Here is a 20,276-nt window from a genome sequence, read left to right as displayed (position 1 = left end):
TTGACTATCTGTGCGACCAGATAATGTGTTAATGAGGCTTGTGCTCAGATTTTGAGGGAAGCAGATTTCTGCTGAAGCAAATATATAACGTCATCAAGATCGGACACGGCGATACACTGCTTGTTTTGACTGGTCCCACACATGTTCAGTGTGGCTGAGATCCGGGGAATTAGCCATTGTGAATGCTCAACGCCTTCATGTTCAAAGAAGACAATTATGAATCTGGCACGATGTGGCTGAGCATTGTCATCCATAAAAAAAATCCATTGTCATCCTGAATCTGTAAAATTTTCAAAATCCGACCGATAATGCAATTGCGCATGCTCATTCGAATACATCTGCATTTAAAGGGTAATCCTTGCTACAATGTATTGACTTGATTACTGAAATACTGTGTGCAAAATTTCACAACGATTGGGTAAATAACGTGAAAATTTTGGGGGAAACTTATTGTTGATGCACTTTCGTTCCGATATGGTGTTACTTCGTGGTGGTGGTGACAAGTGTGAGGTACAATTCTGATATGGTGTTACTTCGTGATGGTGGTGACAAGTGTGACGTACAATTCTGATATGGTGTTACTCCGTGGTGGTGGTGACAAGTGTGAGGTACAGTTCTGATATGGTGTTACTTCAGGGTGGTGGTGACAAGTGTGAAGTACAGTTCTGACATGGTGTTACTTCAGGGTGGTGGTGACAAGTGTGAAGTACAATTCTGATATGGTGTTACTCCGTGGTGGTGGTGACAAGTGTGAGGTACAGTTCTGATATGGTGTTACTTCAGGGTGGTGGTGACAAGTAATAAGTACAGTTCCGATATGGTGTTACTTCAGGGTGGTGGTGACAAGTGTGAAGTACAATTCTGATATGGTGTTACTCCGTGGTGGTGGTGACAAGTGTGAGGTACAGTTCTGATATGGTGTTACTTCGTGGTGGTGGTGACAAGTGTGAGGTACAATTCTGATATGGTGTTACTTCGTGGTGGTGGTGACAAGTTTGAGGTACAGTTCTGATATGGTGTTACTTCGGGGTGGTGGTGACAAGTGTGAAGTACAGTTCTGATATGGTGTTACTTCAGGGTGGTGGTGACAAGTGTGAAGTACAGTTCTGATATGGTGTTACTCCGTGGTGGTGGTGGTGACAAGTGTGAAGTACAGTTCTGATATGGTATTACTTCAGGGTGGTGGTGACAAGTGTGAGGTACAGTTCTGACATGGTGTTACTTCAGGGTGGTGGTGACAAGTGTGAAGTACAGTTCTGATATGGTGTTACTCCGTGGTGGTGGTGGTGACAAGTGTGAAGTAGAGTTTTGATATGGTGTTACTTCAGGGTGGTGGTGACAAGTGTGAGGTACAGTTCTGATATGGTGTTACTTCGGGGTGGTGGTGACAAGTGTGAAGTACAGTTCTGATATGGTGTTACTTCAGGGTGGTGATGACAAATGTGAAGTACAGTTCTGATATGGTGTTACTTCGGGGTGGTGATGACAAGTGTGAGGTACAGTTTTGATATAGAATTACTTCGGGAGGTGGTGACAAGGGTGAGGTACAGTTCTGATATAGGGTTTCTTCGGGGAGGTGGTGACAAGTGCGAGATACAGTTCTGACATGGCGTTACTTCGAGGTGGTGGTGTCAAGTGTGAGGTACAGTTCTGACATGGAGTTACTTCCAGGAGGTGGTGACAAGTGTGAGGTACAGTTCTGACATGGCGTTACTTCGGGGAGGTGGTGACAAGTGTGAGGTACAGTTCTGATATAAGGTTACTTCGGGGAGGTGGTGACAAGTGTGAGGTACAGTTCTGACATGGCGTTACTTAGGGGAGGTGGTGACAAGTGTGAGGTACAGTTCTGATATGGCGTTACTTCGAGGAGATGGTGACAAGTGTGAGGTACAATTCTGACATGGCGTTACTTCGGGGAGGTGGTGACAAGTGTGAGGTACAGTTCTTACATGGCGTTACTTCGAGGAGGTGGTGACAAGTGTGAGGTACAGTTCTGACATGGAGTTACTTCAGGGTGGTGGTGACAAGTGTTAGGTGCAGTTCTGATATGGTGTTACTTCGAGGAGGTGGTGACAAGTGTGAAGTACAGTTCTGACATGGAGTTACTTCGAGGAGGTGGTGACAAGTGTGAGGTACAGTTCTGACATGGCGTTACTTCGGGGAGGTGGTGACAAGTGTGAGGTACAGTTCTGATATAAGGTTACTTCGGGGAGGTGGTGACAAGTGTGAGGTACAGTTCTGACATGGCGTTACTTAGGGGTGGTGGTGACAAGTGTGAGGTACAGTTCTGACATGGCGTTACTTCGAGGAGGTGGTGACAAGTGTGAGGTACATTCTGACATGGCGTTACTTCGGGGAGGTGGTGACAAGTGTGAGGTACAGTTCTGACATGGCGTTACTTCGAGGAGGTGGTGACAAGTGTGAGGTACAGTTCTGACATGGAGTTACTTCGAGGAGGTGGTGACAAGTGTGAGGTACAATTCTGACATGGCGTTACTTCGGGGAGGTGGTGACAAGTGTGAGGTACAGTTCTTGTATGGTGTTACTTCGGGATGGTGGTGACAAGTGTTAGGTACAGTTCTGATATTGTGTTACTCCGTGGTGGTGGTGACAAGTGTGAGGTACAGTTCTGATATAGGATTACTTCGGGGAAGTGGTGACAAGTTTGAGGTACAGTTCTGACATGGCGTTACTTCGGGGTGGTGGTGACAAGTGTGAGGTACAGTTCTGAGATGATGTCTTCGGGAAGAAGGGGGAGGGATAGTGACAAGTGTGAGTTACAGTTTCGGTATAATGTCTTCGGGAAGAAGGGGGAGGGGTGGTGATAAGATTGAGGTGCAGTTCCGATATAATGTCTTGGGGGAGAAGAGGGTGGGGTGGTGACGAGTGGGGTGTAGTTCAGAAATGATGTCATTTCGGGGTGATGGTGACAAGTGGGAAGTGTATTTGTGAAATGGTTTCACATCTGAGAGCTGATGAAATGTGTGAAATATAGTTCTGAAATTGTGTCATATTTGTAAAAACATTGTCACTTTCCGAAGGTTTTTCTCACTTCCGAGGGTTGTTTCCACTTTCACAGACCCGAAGGTTTTTCTCACTTCCAAGGGTTGTTTCCACTTTCACAGACCCGAAGGTTTTTCTCACTTCCGAGGGTTGTTTCCACTTTTACAGACCTAAGACTCAATGTTGAAGGGTTACACATTTCATAAAGTCACCTGGGTAAGTGCACCAGTGGGTTTGTGGTCGTTTATGGCACACCTGGTTAGAACCTCTGGAAGATTGTGGCATACCTGGATGGAGGTCCAGGTGGAGTGGCGGTTGACGGTTGTAGCACACTCAGGTTCAGTGGGAGGTTCAGATGGAGTTGTGGTTGACGGTTGTGACACACCTGAGTGGAGATTCAGATGGAGTTATGGTTGATGGTTGTGACACACCTGAGTGGAGGTCCAGGTGGACTTGTGGTTGACGGTTGTAGCACACCTGAGTAGAAGTCCCGGTGGAATTGCGGTTGACCGTTTTAGCACACATGAGTGGATGTCCAGGCGGACTTGTGGTTGACGGTTGTAGCATACCTGAGTGGAGGTTCAGATGGAGTTATGGTTGACGGCTGTAACACACCTGAGTGGAGGTTCAGATGGAGTTATGGTTGACAGTTGTGACACCCCTGAGTGGAGGTTCAGATGGAGTTGCGGTTGACGGTTGTAACACACCTGAGTGGAGGTTCAGATGGAGTTATGATTGACAGTTGTTAACACACCTGACTGGAGGTTCAGATGGAGTTATGATTGACAGTTGTAACACACCTGAGTGGAGGTTCAGATGGAGTTATGGTTGACGGCTGTAACACACCTGAGTGGAGGTTCAGATGGAGTCATGGTTGATGGCTGTAACACACCTGAGTGGAGGTTCAGATGAAGTTATGGTTGACGGCTGTAACACACCTGAGTGGAGGTTCAGATGGAGTTATGGTTGACAGTTGTAACACACCTGAGTGGAGGTTCAGATGGAGTTGCGGATGACGGTTGTAACACACCTGAGTAAGAGTTCAAGTGGTTGTAGCACACGTGGTTTAAATATCTGAGTGGCTGTAGCCAGTTATGGAAAGTTGTGGCAAGTTTGAGTAGAGCTGCTTTCTCACAGTGAGATACGACAAATCACACAGTGTAAGCGCGGTTTTAGAGTTTTCTTGTGCCACATCTGAGCAAGAACTAGAGATGATCGTGGCACACCTCACTAAGAATCGGAGAGTATTGTGACAGACCTGCGGTCAATGATTTTCAGATTTGGTATTCAGGGCCAAACATTCAGGTTCACCCAGGTCTTTCCCATGAACACCCCGATCACGTTGTTGTTGTGTCGTCGTGAACTCTGGTCGAAGGAGCTGACGGAACCTCTGAGGAAAAAGACAATGGACAAAAATGTGCTTACAGACACTTAGCCTTATGTTCAGTCATTATGTCAGATAATGCTTTCTCTCCCTATACCGTGATCAGTTCATACATCTTAGCCTTGCAATGAACTCATTTTATAGCAAAATTCGATTAAAACCTTTCAGTTGTCACATTGTGTTTTGTTGTCAGCTTAAAAACATTTCTTAAACCACATTTAAACTCAAACGGCGTTTGTACACGATAACTTTTGCGTGGGATTCATAACGCTCTCTTAGTCATTGCTTTCTGATATAACTGTGTCCCTGTGTTATACGCCCACCTGGAAGCATTAGACATAACGCCCCAGTATAATGACACCAGATTGACCACAAAGAAGCGGACATTCACTACTCGTCGTGTCAGCTACGAAGCTTTGAACTGGTTCACTGAGCTGCACAATGGGTTATCAAGGAAGGAATGTAATGTCCTTTGTTTTGTATATGGGGGAAATCGTGAGTTAATATCAATAATTGTACAGTGCGTTTGCACCTCTTTGGTCAGTTCGTCAATCTGTCAGTCTGTCACGAATCAGTTTTCCAGACTTCAAAACGGTTCATTGTATTAAATTGAAACTTCTTACATGGCTTCACCTTGACAAGCTACAGATGATGATATAGTTTTTGGCAGAATGGTTCATATTCGACGAAATTTTGTCAGTTTTTGGATTTTGATAGTTTGCCGGACTGTTTTTTTCGAAACGCTTTGTTATACGAAGTTGAAATTTGGTAGAAGCTTCAGAAACGACAAGTTATATATTAAATTCGAGTTTTTTTCCAAATTCGTCCAAAACTATTGTCGTATTTGCCTCGGTTTTTGCCTCGGTTTTTACATTAGTTTTTTTGTAAATGTTATTTTTCAGTGGATGGTTATTCTTAATTGAACCATAGTGCTTTGTTCACCAAGACAAGCTAGTTAGACTGCGAAGTTTCGTCCGTTTCATCCATTTTCAGCAAAATTATGGTCGTTTTACTTGTTATGAACGTTGGCATAACTATTATTCTGACGGTTCAATCAGGTACAAGGCGTGAATTGCTTTTGCATTATACTCCCATGCAGAGTTCTTGTTTGTTTAGTATATAATACCGTACTCAGGAGTTTTTCCGTACCAACGAGAGCTGCATGAAATCAGGTCAAAGACCTTACTATTAATTGAGGAGCCGATCTTTGTTGTCAGAACAACCATCTTATCCACAGGAACGAGGTTTTACTAGTAACAATTAGAATACATTTTCGAACAAAGATCTTCAGTTATGTCTTATAATGCCGGTGCCAAGAGATAACGTAACTATGTGCTTTGTCTTACATATAGTTCAGATTAAGGATTACCTGCATTAATGCGCCCTTTGTAGTGCTGAGCCTCCAGACAGCGACTGCCGGCACCCAGACGACACTACAAAAAACCAGTCCCCAACCTACAGCTTTTGTCCCGGGCGGGAATCGGTATATCCCAGATTTCATCTTGTAAGTTTGGATAGGGTAGAGAACAATGTCCGTTACCAGCAGTATCTGCAATGGAACCATCCACAGACATCAATAACGAGAAAGTTAATATTGCGAAGTAAGTCTGAAATAAAGCGGCTCATTGTTCAGTCATTATAAGCCCACTGAAGTAAATTCGCCAGGAATATTGCTAGCACGTTAAAATCTTGATATATGCGTTAAGTAAGGGTGAATCCAGGGTTTTAAAGGGTTACAGATTTGATTGGTAGATTGGATCATTCCATGACGTCAGTCCTAAAAGACACAGTGCGCTTGGTTATATTGACACATCTGTATGTAGTAGCCATGTGTGGTCTGCTTTACTTTTTGGCTCGACGGGATGAATGGAAACAAGCGGAACGGAACGAAAGGCTTGCGCATCCTATGATTCACAGGCGCTAGTCTTACCAAACAGAGAACCGTTTTGACAATGAACAAAATTTTTTTAAAGAATAGAAGGTACAGTTCCGGGCCCTAACATTCAACGGCGCTAGTTTTACCAGAAGGACAACGAAACACGCGTGTTTGAAGATCAAACCGCGTCTTTACCCAAACATTTATTTATTTATTCCTCAAGAATATTTCGCTCATGTGACTGCGGTCATCTTTATGGGTGTAGAAAACTGATGTGTCCACAACATTCCAAGAGTCACACGCAGGCTAGCTGTTGACCAGCATACTAACATAGGGGAACAAATCTCACAGATTCCCAATGTCAATGACTTTAGTCTTACCAGACAGATTGCTGGGGTTACAAAGAGCCAGACGTACTTGAAGAACGGACCGATCCTGTACCCTAGCATATACTCCAGGTTTCTCTGAAATCGGGAAGAACCTACAAAGTATAAAGTGAAAATGATTACATTGATTTGATATGATTTCTGTTTTAACGCCAGAATCAGGAATTTGTTGAAACAGGCCACTTTCTAAATTTATTTCGTCATATATAACACGAAATATTTATTTTTATCACGCTTTTGTTTCAAGAACTTTGAGATATTTGGAATTTTGTCGAACAACATGCATTTGCACGACTAATTTTGTGATAAATGACATAACCCAAATAATACTTTAATGTCGCTAAAATGATGAGTACAAGGATGACATTCATTGTGGACAAGAACCATGCAAGAAGCTGGACAACATTCAAAACTTGAGACGCATGATAAAAACGTTCAAGAAGGGTTCAACGAAGCAAAGTTGACAGCAAAGGGTGAGTTGATTTTCATTTTAACTAATGTCAAATAAAGTCCCAAAGATTAACATAATTGTTTACTTTGTGCGATATGTAATCGTTTCCAAGCATTTATTAGGTTGCAGAAATATTAAACATTAATTTTTATTTTGTTTCTCATAAATATGCATCTTTAGTTTTAAGTGATGTTATATATAACTTTAAAAAAAGGCAGGCGCATTCAGATGTGTCAAATAAATATATACAATGAAAATGTTAATGTATTTGATGTCCATTCTTATCAATTTTAAAATTTTGCTTGGGAATTTAGAGAAAAAATCTCTGGCTAAGATATTGATGCGATGTAAAAGAGGGCCATGTCGGCAGATTTAAAGGCAAAGGTAACACTTGAGGGTCATATGTCATATGCTATGACTACACACTTCAGGAACTTACCACAACCAGTTGCTATGACAACACACTCCAGGTATTTACCATAACCGTATGCTATGACCGCACAATGCAGGTACTTACCGTAATCAAATGCTATGGTGACACACTCAATGTACTTACCATAACCATATGCTATGACAACACACTCCAGGAACTTACCATAACCATATGCTATGACCACACACTCCATGTACTTACTATAACCATATGCTATGACACAGTCCAGGAACTTACCATAACCATATGTTATGACAACACATTCCAGAAACTTACCATAACCATATGCTATGACGACACCCTCCAGGAACTCACCATAACCATATGCTATGACAACACATCGCAGGAACTTACCATGACCATATGCTATGACAACACACTCCAGGAACTTACCATGACCATATGCTATGATGGCACACTCCAGGTACTTACCATAACCATATGCTATGACAGCACACTCCAGGAACTTACCATAACCATATGCTATGACGACACATTCCAGGAACTGACCATAACCATATGCTATGATGACACATTCCAGGAACTGACCATAACCATATGCTATGACAACACAATTCAAGCACTTTCAGTAACCATATGCTATGACTACACATTCAGGTACTTACCATAACCATATGCTATGACAGCACACTCCAGGAACTTACCATAACCATATGCTATGACAACACACTCCAGAAACTTACCATAACCATATGCTATGATGACACACTCCAGAAACTTACCATAACCTTATGCTATGACGACAAACTCCATGTACTTACCATAACCATATGCTACGTAAACAGATTCCAGGAACTTACCATAACCATATGCTATGACGACACACTCCAGAAACTTACCATAACCATATGCTATGACAACACACTTCATGTACTTACCATAACCATATGCTATGACGACACAATGCAGGAACTTACCATAACCTTATGCTATGACAACACACTCCATGTACTTACCATAACCATATGCTATGACGACACATTCCATGTATTTACCATAACCATATGCTATGACAACACACTCCATGTACTTACCATAACCATATGCTATGACAACACACTCCAGAAACTTAACATAACCTTATGCTATGACAACACACTCCATGTACTTACCATAACCATATGCTATGACAACAGATTCCAGGAACTTACCATAACCATATGTTATGACAACACACTCCAGAAACTTACCATAACCATATGCTATGACAACACACTTCATGTACTTACCATAACCTTATGCTATGACGACACACTCCATGTACTTACCATAACCATATGCTATGATGACACACTCCAGGCACTTACCATAACCAGTTGCTATGACAACAGATTCCAGGAACATACCATAACCATATGCTATGACAACAAACTCCAGAAACTAACCATAACTATATGCTATGGCCACACACTCCAGAAACTTACCATAACCATATGCTATGATGACACACTCCATGTACTTACCATAACCATATGTTATGACAACAGATTCCAGGAACTTACCATAACCATATGATATGATGACACACTCCAGGTACTTACCATAACCATATGTTGAGGCAACGCACTCCAGGCAGTTACCATAACCATATGCTATGACGACACAATGCAGGAACTTACCATAAACTTATTCTATGATGACACACTCCAGAAACCTACCATAACCAGTTGATATGACTACACACTCCTGGTACTTACCATAATGATATACTATGACAGCAGACTCCAGGAGCTTACCATAATTATATGCTATGAGAACACACTCCAGGAACTCACCTTAGCCAAGTGCTATGACAACACACTACAAGAACTCACCCTAGCCATGTGCTATGACAACACACTCCAAGAACTCACCCTAGCCATGTGCTATGACAACACACTCCAGGAACTTACCATAAGCTTATGCTCTGACAACAGACTCCAGGAACTTACCATAACCATATGCTATGACAACACACTCCAAGAACTCACCCTAGCCATGTGCTATGACGACGCACTCCAGGAACTTTCCATAACCATATGCTATGACAACAGACTCCAGGAACTTACCATAACCATATGCTATGACGACACACTCCAGGAAGACGGCGATGAACATCAGCTTACCCCCACAGTACCACTCAAAGATCTGTTCCACATACACTCCGCCCTGGAATAGGAATACACGCCGCAAAGACCGTGTGTAAATGTTTAAACAATAAGCAAGACACCAATCCAATGCCAAGACACAAGAGCATTCCTACATGCAAAAATTAGGATGCACACGCGTTTTTATCCCGTTCAAAAGGAATATGATCTTTCTTAGTATTCCATGTATCTGATCTTAACATTCATTATATGGAAGGATAACGGGCATCTTGTGACGTTGAAAATTAATCTGGCCTGTGGTATTCACAAAATAGGGTGTCAGTGGGCAACTACCATACACAAATTACTCTGACCAGTTTTATTTCTTAGATGGGAGGATGGCGGGCAACTCTCATAAACATAATAATCTAACCAGTTTTATTTCATAGATGGGAGGATGATTGATAACTGTCATATCCAAAATACTCTAACCAGTTTTTTTCTTAGATGCGAGGATGGTGGGCAACTGTCATATACAAAATACTCTCGCCAGTTTTATTTCTTGGATAGGAGGGTGGTGGGCAACTCTTATATCCAAAATACTCTAACCAGTTTTATTTCTTAGATGGGAGGATAATAGATAGCTGTTATATCCAAAATACTCTGACCAGTTTTATTTCCTGGATTGGAGGATGATGGGTAACTCTCAAATCCAAAATTCTCTAACCAGTTTTATTTCTTAGATGGGAGGATGATGCGCATGTCGCTAGGAATTTACCGGCCTCGCTGGAGGCGCTGAGACTTTGTTGACCATGCAGTTTATTATTCTATTTTAAAATCAATATTTATTAAGGGAATGCGTCCACAACGAATGGCTATTGGGTGGGAATTATTTTTAAATTTATAAACATGTTCCGTGAGGCCTCACCTTGGTAACCATGCATAAGCCAATCAAATAACAGGACAAACAAGTGACGGCGGCGAACATTTCCTTGTAGGGACTAGACCGGTACCTTGGGGGAAACAGGTCCTGGATGGAAACAATAACGGCGTCGATCGCTGCAAACTAAATATAGATTACTGTCATAATGCTTAGTCATTACAGTAGTATTATAATTATTTGGGATTCAGCCTTTTGGGATAGAGCACACACATTCAGAAGCCTTGCCATTGTGCAGAAAACATATACATACTTTACAAGCATTAACAAGTTTGTTGGTTGTGTGCCATGCCAGTAAAAAGCTCTCTCCAAATCAATAAGACATACTAAATAATTGCAAGCAGAACTACCGTAAACAGGTCAACAGAATTTATTTAGTTTTACGCCGCACTCACACGAAGTCGGCCAGCATTATGGTGGGAGGAAATCCCACAATGCACAGAGGAAACTCAAGACCATCCGCAGGTTGCTGACAAACCTTCCCTCGTACGAACGGAGAGGAAGTCAGCATGAGCTGGACCACAACTGCATTGGTGAGAGGCTTCTGGGTCATCGATCTACGGTTCAATTCCGAATCGAACCATACGTAAGACTTTAACAGCAATAAAGTAATGCCTGGCTTGGCGCTCAGCATAAGAACAAGAGGCCAAGTAAGGCTGTGAGGCAACACTGTAAATATGTCAGCACTGGGAGCAGCCTACTACAGGGTGACATGATATATGAGAAAACCACAATCAAACAAAGAAAGAAAAATGTTATTAATCCGCTAGAGTTTATATAACAGACGGTAAGTACTAAAGTTTTTACCTCACTGTCTATAGCAATGAAGGCAAGCATAAGGAAGAAGAGCACTGCCCACAGTTGAGGTACCGGCATTTGGGAGATTGCCTGAGGGTACACGATGAAGGCTAGCCCTGGACCTGGAACACAACAGTATACAACGGGTGTGGCCAAAACCATTTTGGACTTCGCTTGGTGAGTGTGACCACAAGGGTTATGATATATGCATGGTGGGTGTGGCCACGAGCGTTTTGGACTATGCATGGTGGCTGTGCTCACAGACCTTATGGACCATGGAGCATCTTTGATTTTGCAGAGAAGGTAAAAGACAGAAGCTGTGTCCTACTAGCCTTATGTCCCACTCTCCTTCTTTTGACAAGGCTACATTTCATTTGATAGTCGAATTCGCAGATAGATTATTAATAAACATTTGTAACCAATGCTGGGGGGTATATGATAGACCTATTCGCAACAATACTGATCGTGATTGGTCAAATACGTGTTTTCTATTGACATTTTGGAAACTTAAGTTCTATACATTTGTCTACACAGAAAATGAAGTTACCGAACAAAAGAGAGAAGATATGGTTGCTCAAATCTAGCTTTTAAAGACGTAGGGACCGTTATGTGCATTAATTTATAGTTGCTCATTAATTTATTTGCTTATTTATAGATTTATTTCACAAGTTCTCAAAATTTCTGCCAAATAAGGCGCAAAAATAAATTTCGCATACCTGACTCGGCTACTTCATCAATGGACAACCCCTGTGATTTGGCCATAAACCCAAGTACGGAAAAAATCACAAAACCGCATAGAAAACTAGTTCCACTGTTAATAATGGCGAACAAGAAATAGTGCCTGCTCGCCAAAAGAAAAAAACAGAGCCACACATGCAGAGTGTGTGTTAAACCAAAGGTCAGTCATTTAGGTGTTTTACGAATCAAAGGAATTTTCATTAAAAGTTTGCTGTCTGAGAGCCAGTCAACGAATGACGTAATCCTTCTTTGTGAATGGTCATCAAATCCTCTTTGTTAACATTCATTTCCATTACAGAAGTATTTATTACGGCTTATTTTGTTTAACATTAATGGTATAAATCATAAACATAAATTTTTCAAAAATCGTATAGTCCCCTATACCGGTGTATTAAACTACGTTTTGTCGAAGTATACTTAGAAAAGAACACCGTGACTTACTTTAGAATGTTTGTTCGGAAGACATTGTTGCTGCCTAGGGAGGTATGTATGGCTATACCAATGGCGTAGGAAAAAAAGACCTGTATGCAGGCATCAAGCCATATCTGGAATGTAAAATGACACACATAATAACCTGTCATATTGTTTGGCACTGCCCAGAGGAAACTACCAAAGAAAAAAAAACCGGAGGGAATCAGAGGTTATCCACAGTTAACGCCTATCATGACTTTTGCAATTATCTTGCAAAAAAATCAACATAAGACCGAAGGGTTTCGTGTCGTCTTCCACTCAGATCCTGGTGAAATGAGAGTTCAAAGTTAAAACGAAGGATCTTCAAAATTTGACCAACCGACCAGGCGACAGACAGACAGATAATTTCTATTCTCCAATTTTCTCTATATCGGTCATTCATGACTTTTAATAAACCCTTCGCACCGAGCACTTCTTCCTCAAGATAACGTACATATATCCGACTTAATATTTTTTCACCTGCCCGCTTATGTTATAGGGGCCTCCACGGTCGAGGTGTTTAGCGTGCCGGCGCGCCAAAAAAAACAAACAAAAAAACACAGGAGCATCTCACCATGCAATGCGGTCGCTGTGAGTTCAGCTCACGCTGGCTTCCTCTCCGGCCGTACATGGGAAGGTCTCCCAGCAACCTGTGGATGGACGTGGGTTTTCCACGGGCTCTGACCAGTTTCCTCCCACCATCATGCTGACCGCCGTCGTGTATGTGAAATATTCCTGTGTACGGTGTAAAACACCAATCAAATAAATAAATAAATCTTATTAGTATAAGTATTTCATGTGTGTGTATACATGTATCAGCTCTTGTATTTTTAAATGTACAGTTAAATACAGTTTGCACACAGTGTAAACCACAGACTCAACAAATATGTACTTACGTAATACATAATGTAAAAAACAACACGTCCCTCAAAAGTTAAACATCAGACTGAATGACCCATGTTATGTGTAAGTCATGAGTGATGATCAGCCATGATAAACCAGTCGGAATTCCCAACCATGTTTGGTAATCATGTCACCAGGCATATACACAGCTGACAAACATTTCAAACCCAGCTAGACAAGTAGACAATAACTACGCCCTTGATGTGAGCAGCAAGTCGATTACATTATCGTCTGAGGGCCGTAAATTCCAGCACAGATAGTAAGGTGAAGAGGGCCTGGGCCTGGTTCAGTTTACTCCAGTGTAGAGAGAAATTAGATGTAGATTAGCTGATGCACCTTACTCCAGTACAGTTAATAATGTGTCAATATACTCCACCACAGTCAGTCATGTGTCAATTTATCACAGTGCACAGTGAGTAATGTGTCAATTTACTCCAGCACAGTCAGTAATGTGTCAATTAACTCCAGTGTACAGTGAGTAATGTGTCAATTTACCCCACTACACTTAGTAATGTGTCAATTTACTGCAGAACAGTTAGTAATGTGTCCATTAACTCCAGTTCGCGTGTAATGTGTAGATTACATGTAACTAGATCATTTTACTCAAGCATAGGTAGTAAAGTGCTGACGACCTGTAGCAAGGTCAGTTTACCCCAATATAGACAGTAAGGTTATAATTACCTGTGGTTGGTTATTTACTTAAGTAAAGACAGTAAGGTGAAGATTACCTTTGAGTGGGTCAGTTTACTCCAGTACAGACAGTAAGGTGATTATTTTTGGTTGTGTCAATTTACTCTAGTCTGTAAATTACCTTTTGATCGACCAGTATACGCCAGTCTGCAGATTACATGTGACTGTCTCAGTTTACTCTGGTCTGTAGATTACCGGTGGCTCGGCAAGTTTACTCTAGTCTGCAGATTAACTTTCGATCGACCAGTTTACTCTAGTCTGCAGACTTCCGGTGGCTGTCTCAGTTTCCTCCAGTCTGTAGATTACGGTGGCTGTCTCAATGTACTCTGGTCTGTAGATTACCTGTGGCAGTGCCACTTTAGTCTGTAGATTACCTTTTGGTCGACCAGTTTACGCCAGTCTGCAGATTACCTGTGGCAGTCTCAGTTTAATCTGGTTTGTAAATCACCTGCGGCATTCTCAGTTTACTCTAGTCTGCAGATTACCTTTCGAGCGACCAGTTTACTCTAGTCTGTATATAACTGGTGGCTGTCTCAATTTACTCTAGCGTGTAGATTACCTTTGGCTCCGCAAGTTTACTCCACTCACCGGCAGCTGTGTCAGTTAACTCCAGTCTGTAGATTACCTGTGGCTGTCTTATTTTACTCTAGCCTGTAGATTACCTGTGGTTCGACCACTTTACTTTAGTCTGTAGATTACCTTTTGATCTACCAGTTTACTCCAGTCTGTAGATTACATGTGGCTGTCTCGGTTTACTCTAGCCTGTAGATTACCTGTGGCTTCGCCAGTTTACTTTAGTCTGTAGATTACCTCTGTCTTGGCCGGTTTACCTTTGGCTCGGCCAGTTTACTCCAGTCTGGTAACAGGTAGAACTTGATGCCGTTCGCTGATCCCTCAAGAGTAACCCCATACACTAGTAGTGTCAGTAGCAGAAGGTATGGCAGCGTGGCCGTCACATAGCTGATCTAAGACAAGCAAAATATGAAAAACTACATCCGACGGCGTAGAAAACAAGAAAAGATATTGGCAATGTACGACATGATTATGGATTATTTTTTTTTAAAAGAAGAATCGTGATCACAGACACATTCCGCAATGGTTATGATAGAGGTAACAGAGATGGCGTCGATATGAAGTTAACCAGATCTTTAAACAAGAGGCAATACCATCGCACTGGTCTAAAATTCATGGGGCTCTGACTCAACATAATATATAGAACTGCTCTTCTAAATAACTAGCGACAATGGTATTTTCTCGGAAGTTGATGGTAACGAGACGTTCAAAGTGACAAGGAAAGTTTTTCGCAGAAACTATTGACAACAGCTTTTTCTTGGACCGTGGTGGTAACGAAACGGTGGCAACTGTACATTTGCGAGAGCAATAGTACCGATACATCTTCAGTAAAGTCGTGTACAACTTCTGCATGTTCTGGCGAACTCAGGGTAATGCTATCATATCGTTATGTTGTCGTTAGTAGACTGTAATAGCACCATCTCATATTAGGGGTCAAGTAATATAGATAGTATATTTCAGGAGGTGATGATCGTCTATATATTTGATTGGCGTTTTGTGTTGTGTTCAAGAATTTTCCTCTTATAATATACGATGGAGGTCACGTATATGGATCGAGGAAACCGAATTAAACCACTGCTCTTCACCTGGTACCTCACAAAAGTTCTGTCTTAAAACCGCTGCAGAACCATTGATTTCTTGATTTATTTATTTATTTGATTAGTGTTTTACGCCGTACTCAAGAATTTGTCACTCATACGATGTCGACCTCAATTATGGTGGGAGGAAACCAGGCAGAGCCCGGGGGAAGCCCACGACCATCTGCAGGTTGATGAGCGACTTTCCCACTTACGGCCATAGTGGATGGGCTGGGCTGAACTCACAGCGACCTCACTGGTGAGGGTCAGCCAACACAACCAATGAGATCCCGGAGCACACGAAGCCGATTGACTAAGGCTAGGTGAACGCCTATTTCGACATTCGATTGTCGTCATTCAAGAAGCAGTGTTTATGACTGATACACTGTTAACAAGCAAAATTAGAGTCTAAAGCCCAGTTTCAGAAAACTTCCTGTTTTTTGGCTTATGCCAAAGTTTTAACTCAAGCTACATACCAAGACACCAATGTAGTGTTTAAGTTATTTCGAAAGACACTTCACGTACGACTTATGCAAAGACTACCTACTTATAAACAGTTTACTGAACTTTTCGTAAGTTTTTTTGGAAGTTACATGAAACCGGGCCCAAAAGTATAATAGAACAGAAATAATGGCGCTATTTATTGTCATTACCTTTCCAATCCACCGGACACCTTTCCAGATACAAAAGTATATAAGGATCCAGGCCAGAAGAAGACAAAGAGCCAGGTCCCATTTGACGTTGCCCGGATGATCCACTCCAGAGGATAGAGCTAGTACCCCCCTCCTGAGGGGTACAGAAGAGAAAAAACCATTCGTTGTATACATTGTATTCTTAGGTAATATTGTCATCTTTAAAACACTCTGCGCATTGCCACTCCATTAGACTCCATAGGGGAAATTCTATTCTTGCAGTCTTTACAAGTAGCTGCTTAGGGTTGACTCAAGATTGACCATTAGCATAAACTGTCCTGAGAATGGAGAAAGAGTGTTTTCACTACCTTTAACTGACTGGCCCAAGCACAGACGCTGTTTGTGGGTATTACAATTAAGGGTATACTACGTCCACCATTCTGTGTATAACAAATGAAGGTTGTAGGCTTAAAGATTATGTCTCTTGTAGCAGTCTTGGTGCCGTGTTCACAGATTTAGATTATTATAGATTAATTGAACTTTATGTGAATTATACTGAACAATAATCATTTTAACTTTCTATTTTGGTGTCCGAGCAACAGTGAAAGTACTACTGCGGTCGTTCAAGGCCAGAATGCAGAATCTAAGAAATGAAAGTTTATTTCAACACAAAAATATATATACATGGAGTTATTAAATTATTTACACAAATTGTGACCGAGCCAGATACATAATTATACGAGTCAGAGGCTAAACCAACAGCTAGAAGGAGATCAATAGATCGCCGTGTCATCAGGCTATGATGTCAGCAACTCAAGATTAAAACATGCGAGATTTTACAATGTAGAGCTATAACTTACTCCCAGAATTCTGTAGCCGGGTCCATAAACGTTCTATTTCCGGTCTCTGAAATATTCCGTCCTACTGTTGTTGATGGCCCCCATGTCTGGTTGTCTTTTGTAGCTGTTATCACTCGACATGCCTGTGTGTTCCATGTGTTATTACAATGAGACCACGGAAGTTCAGACTGCATGGAGGCGAAGAGGTAATATAGAACCCAGGCAAACAATACACTGTAGTAACACATGGTTAAATACCCCAGCATCGCTATCATATGACCTACTCCTGTAACAATAAAGAAAAGTATACATTAACTGGATTTTGAGACCGGCAACCACTGACGTCTGACGTCTTCACTTTAACAATCTTGATTGTGTAAGATAGAAAAAAATTGGTAAGAGATAAGTTCAAAGGTCAGAGAACCCAAACCGATCATTTGCATTCCTGACGAAATTCCTCTGAATATGCCATCTGTGGTCTGCTCTTGACTTGGGTATCGGATGAGTAGGGAGGACGCTTAACTGAGCACTGTGTTCATTCAGGTTTTATGACTTTTCAACTGTGATAGTGTACAATTACCATTAGCATCGACCCTTTGCTTCAGCGTAATTCTAAATGTAGAAAATCCCGGCCACAGTTAGTGAGTGAGGAGACACGCTCCACAACGTACGCACAATTTCTTGCAGCCAGAGGAGGTATGCAAGCAAACATTCATGTTTCTTGAGTGACAACTGCCCAATGCCACCCTAATGACGTCACAGCCAGAAATGTAATTGGCTGATAACTGATGTCAGGCATTTAGTACATATATATATATATACCCGTATAAATATATGAACTCCGATGGATTGTACAGTAGCCTGAGAATCGCTTCAACATAATGCCTGACAGGAATGACATCAATATATATATATATATATATATATATATATATATATATATATATATATATATATATATATATATATATATATATATATATATATATATATATATATATATATATATATATATATATCAAAATATTACAGTTTCCCCAGGCTCTGTCCGGTTTCCTTCCACCAAAATGCTGTCCGCCGATGTATAAGTGCATCAATCAAATAAATTGAGAAGAGCTTTTGATTTGGTTGTCATACGTTATCACAGATAAAAGACAATTGATGACTAAAACTATGAAAGATATGCTGTCTAAAAAATACCTTGAAAGAGAGGAACTATTTTAAAACAGGAAATCACTCCGCGTGACGTAAACTGTCCCAAAGACCCTTCCAAGAACGCGCCTGGTATACCGAGTAGGAATATGGCGGTAACGTAAGGGATGAAGAATACACCTAAATGTAAATCAGAAAATAAACATCTGAATAGTCTACTCATGTTAAGATTCACTCTAAGTACAGGTATAACTATCGACGAGCTGTGTTTCCTATGACACCAGTGACATGACAAAGGCACTCCTGTTACACTTGGAATCTTGGCGCAATACTGTTAAGTTTAAGCCACCTATAACGCATAAATCTCAACATAATATTCAATACTTTTCTAGGCTCTGGCCCCACTGTACAAAGCCTACTCAACGTAGGCCATGACGACCTAATACCTACATTGCTGGTTGCCCTGGTAGTTACGCGTTTCGTCCAAGTTTCGTCCATGCAGACATGTATAGACCTATTTGGCAACAGACTAAAATTACAGCAAAAACAAGCAGCTGTAAAAAAAATAATGGGTTCCTGTATAATTATAAACATACAGCGTAGTTTTTACACAGTTCTGAACAGACGCTATAGGTACTGTTAGCCAGCTAATACGAGTTTTGCATAGGTCCTACCTCCACCGTTCTTGTAGCAGATATAAGGAAATCTCCAGACGTTGCCGAAACCTACTCCCTGCCCAACGACTACAAACAGGAACTCGATTTGCCGACCCCAAGTTTGTCTGCTGGGATCCTGAACGTCCATCTTACTAAAGCCTTCGCCCGTTTCACGAGTCAGATATACTCTGATGCAAACAGAGAAAAAAGGATAATGACCCAAACCGTCGACACCATCCGCACTGTGTTCAAAAACATTTAGGCCTAACAATTCATACACCCGTCGCCTTTTCAATAGAGTCTGATGTGAACATATATGTATTATATACAATGCAGTTTGTGAATGTGCGATTTGTTTGTTTAAAATTTTCACTTGGGGCTGTCAGGTTTAAGGCCAGTGGGATTCGAACCTGTGACCTTCTGGGTCTTAGGTTAAGAAACACAAGCCATATGGAGGCTTCCAATCCCATCGTTCAGTGAGGGTCATGCTGATTGATTTGTTTGTTTCTTTGATTACTTTTTTAACGCCATACTCAAAAATTTGTCCATTAAACGATTTTATGGACGGAGGAACCAGATTATCCGATGTAACTTTTTTGGCGTTTACGTTATTTATGATAATATCACATCATATACGTTATATACACAAAACACCAATCGAATAAATAAAATAACTAAATGAACCTTTCCTTGACATACATCGTTAAAGTTCTTACAACCTGATGTAACCATGCAGGCAGATGGTTCATCCGTATGTGATGATCACAAATTAAAAGCTATGATTACTTGATCACGTCTTCAACTGTACATGATTTGTATAGGTATGTATGCAATGTCACAGCCCTTATTATTTACAATGACGAAACGTGCATATATGTACATGTATTAACATTATTCAGTGCAATCAGAACACTTTAAACTGTGCATGTAAATCTACGGATACAATGTGAAAAAATAAAAATAAAATTTATTTATTTATTTATTTATTTATTTGGTGATTTACGCCGTACTCAAGAATATTTCACTTATACGACGGCGGCCAGCAATATGGTGGGGGGGGGGGGGGGGAACCGGGCGGAGCCTGGAGGAAACCCACGACCATCCGCAGGTTGTTGTAAACATGTGCATCGCCGAATGTCTGGTTCCTTGGTAAAACCTTTCGTAGATAGCCCGTTTACAGACTGCGTGGCTTGTCACTATGGTGGTCTG

The 20,276-nt window shown here is 41.3% G+C and overlaps 1 protein-coding gene across 1 annotated transcript; it reads right to left on the bottom strand.

Annotated features, from left to right (window-relative positions):
• Window positions 1–4,267: 4,267 nt before the first annotated feature.
• Window positions 4,268–19,215, bottom strand: LOC135473587 (sodium- and chloride-dependent GABA transporter 2-like). Its single transcript, XM_064753446.1, has 14 exons — window positions 19,086–19,215; window positions 18,460–18,591; window positions 17,281–17,545; window positions 16,442–16,574; window positions 14,970–15,104; window positions 12,538–12,641; window positions 12,075–12,199; window positions 11,368–11,480; window positions 9,603–9,702; window positions 9,018–9,146; window positions 7,810–8,094; window positions 6,644–6,744; window positions 5,847–5,936; window positions 4,268–4,393 (listed from the first exon to the last, which is right to left on the bottom strand). Exons 1-14 carry the CDS (start codon window positions 19,213–19,215, stop codon window positions 4,268–4,270), a joined length of 1,968 nt encoding a protein of 655 aa, XP_064609516.1.
• Window positions 19,216–20,276: the final 1,061 nt, after the last annotated feature.

Source organism: Liolophura sinensis, chromosome 8, assembly GCF_032854445.1.
Source record: "Liolophura sinensis isolate JHLJ2023 chromosome 8, CUHK_Ljap_v2, whole genome shotgun sequence".
In the NCBI taxonomy this organism is placed as follows: domain Eukaryota; kingdom Metazoa; phylum Mollusca; class Polyplacophora; order Chitonida; family Chitonidae; genus Liolophura; species Liolophura sinensis.
The sequence above is the reverse complement of the archived record's forward strand: the minus strand, read 5'-3'. Positions and strand labels throughout refer to the sequence as shown.

Coding starts and splice junctions, on each gene's coding strand:
- LOC135473587 (XM_064753446.1), bottom strand. CDS start 19,215: ATGGACGTTCAGGATCCCAGCAGACAAACTTGGGGTCGGCAAATCGAG. Junction 18,592..19,085: donor CTGCTACAAGAACGGTGGAG/GTAGGACCTATG, acceptor ATTTACATTTAG/GTGTATTCTTCATCCCTTAC. Junction 8,095..9,017: donor TGTCATAACATATGGTTATG/GTAAGTACATGG, acceptor GTGTTGTCATAG/CATATGGTTATGGTCAGTTC.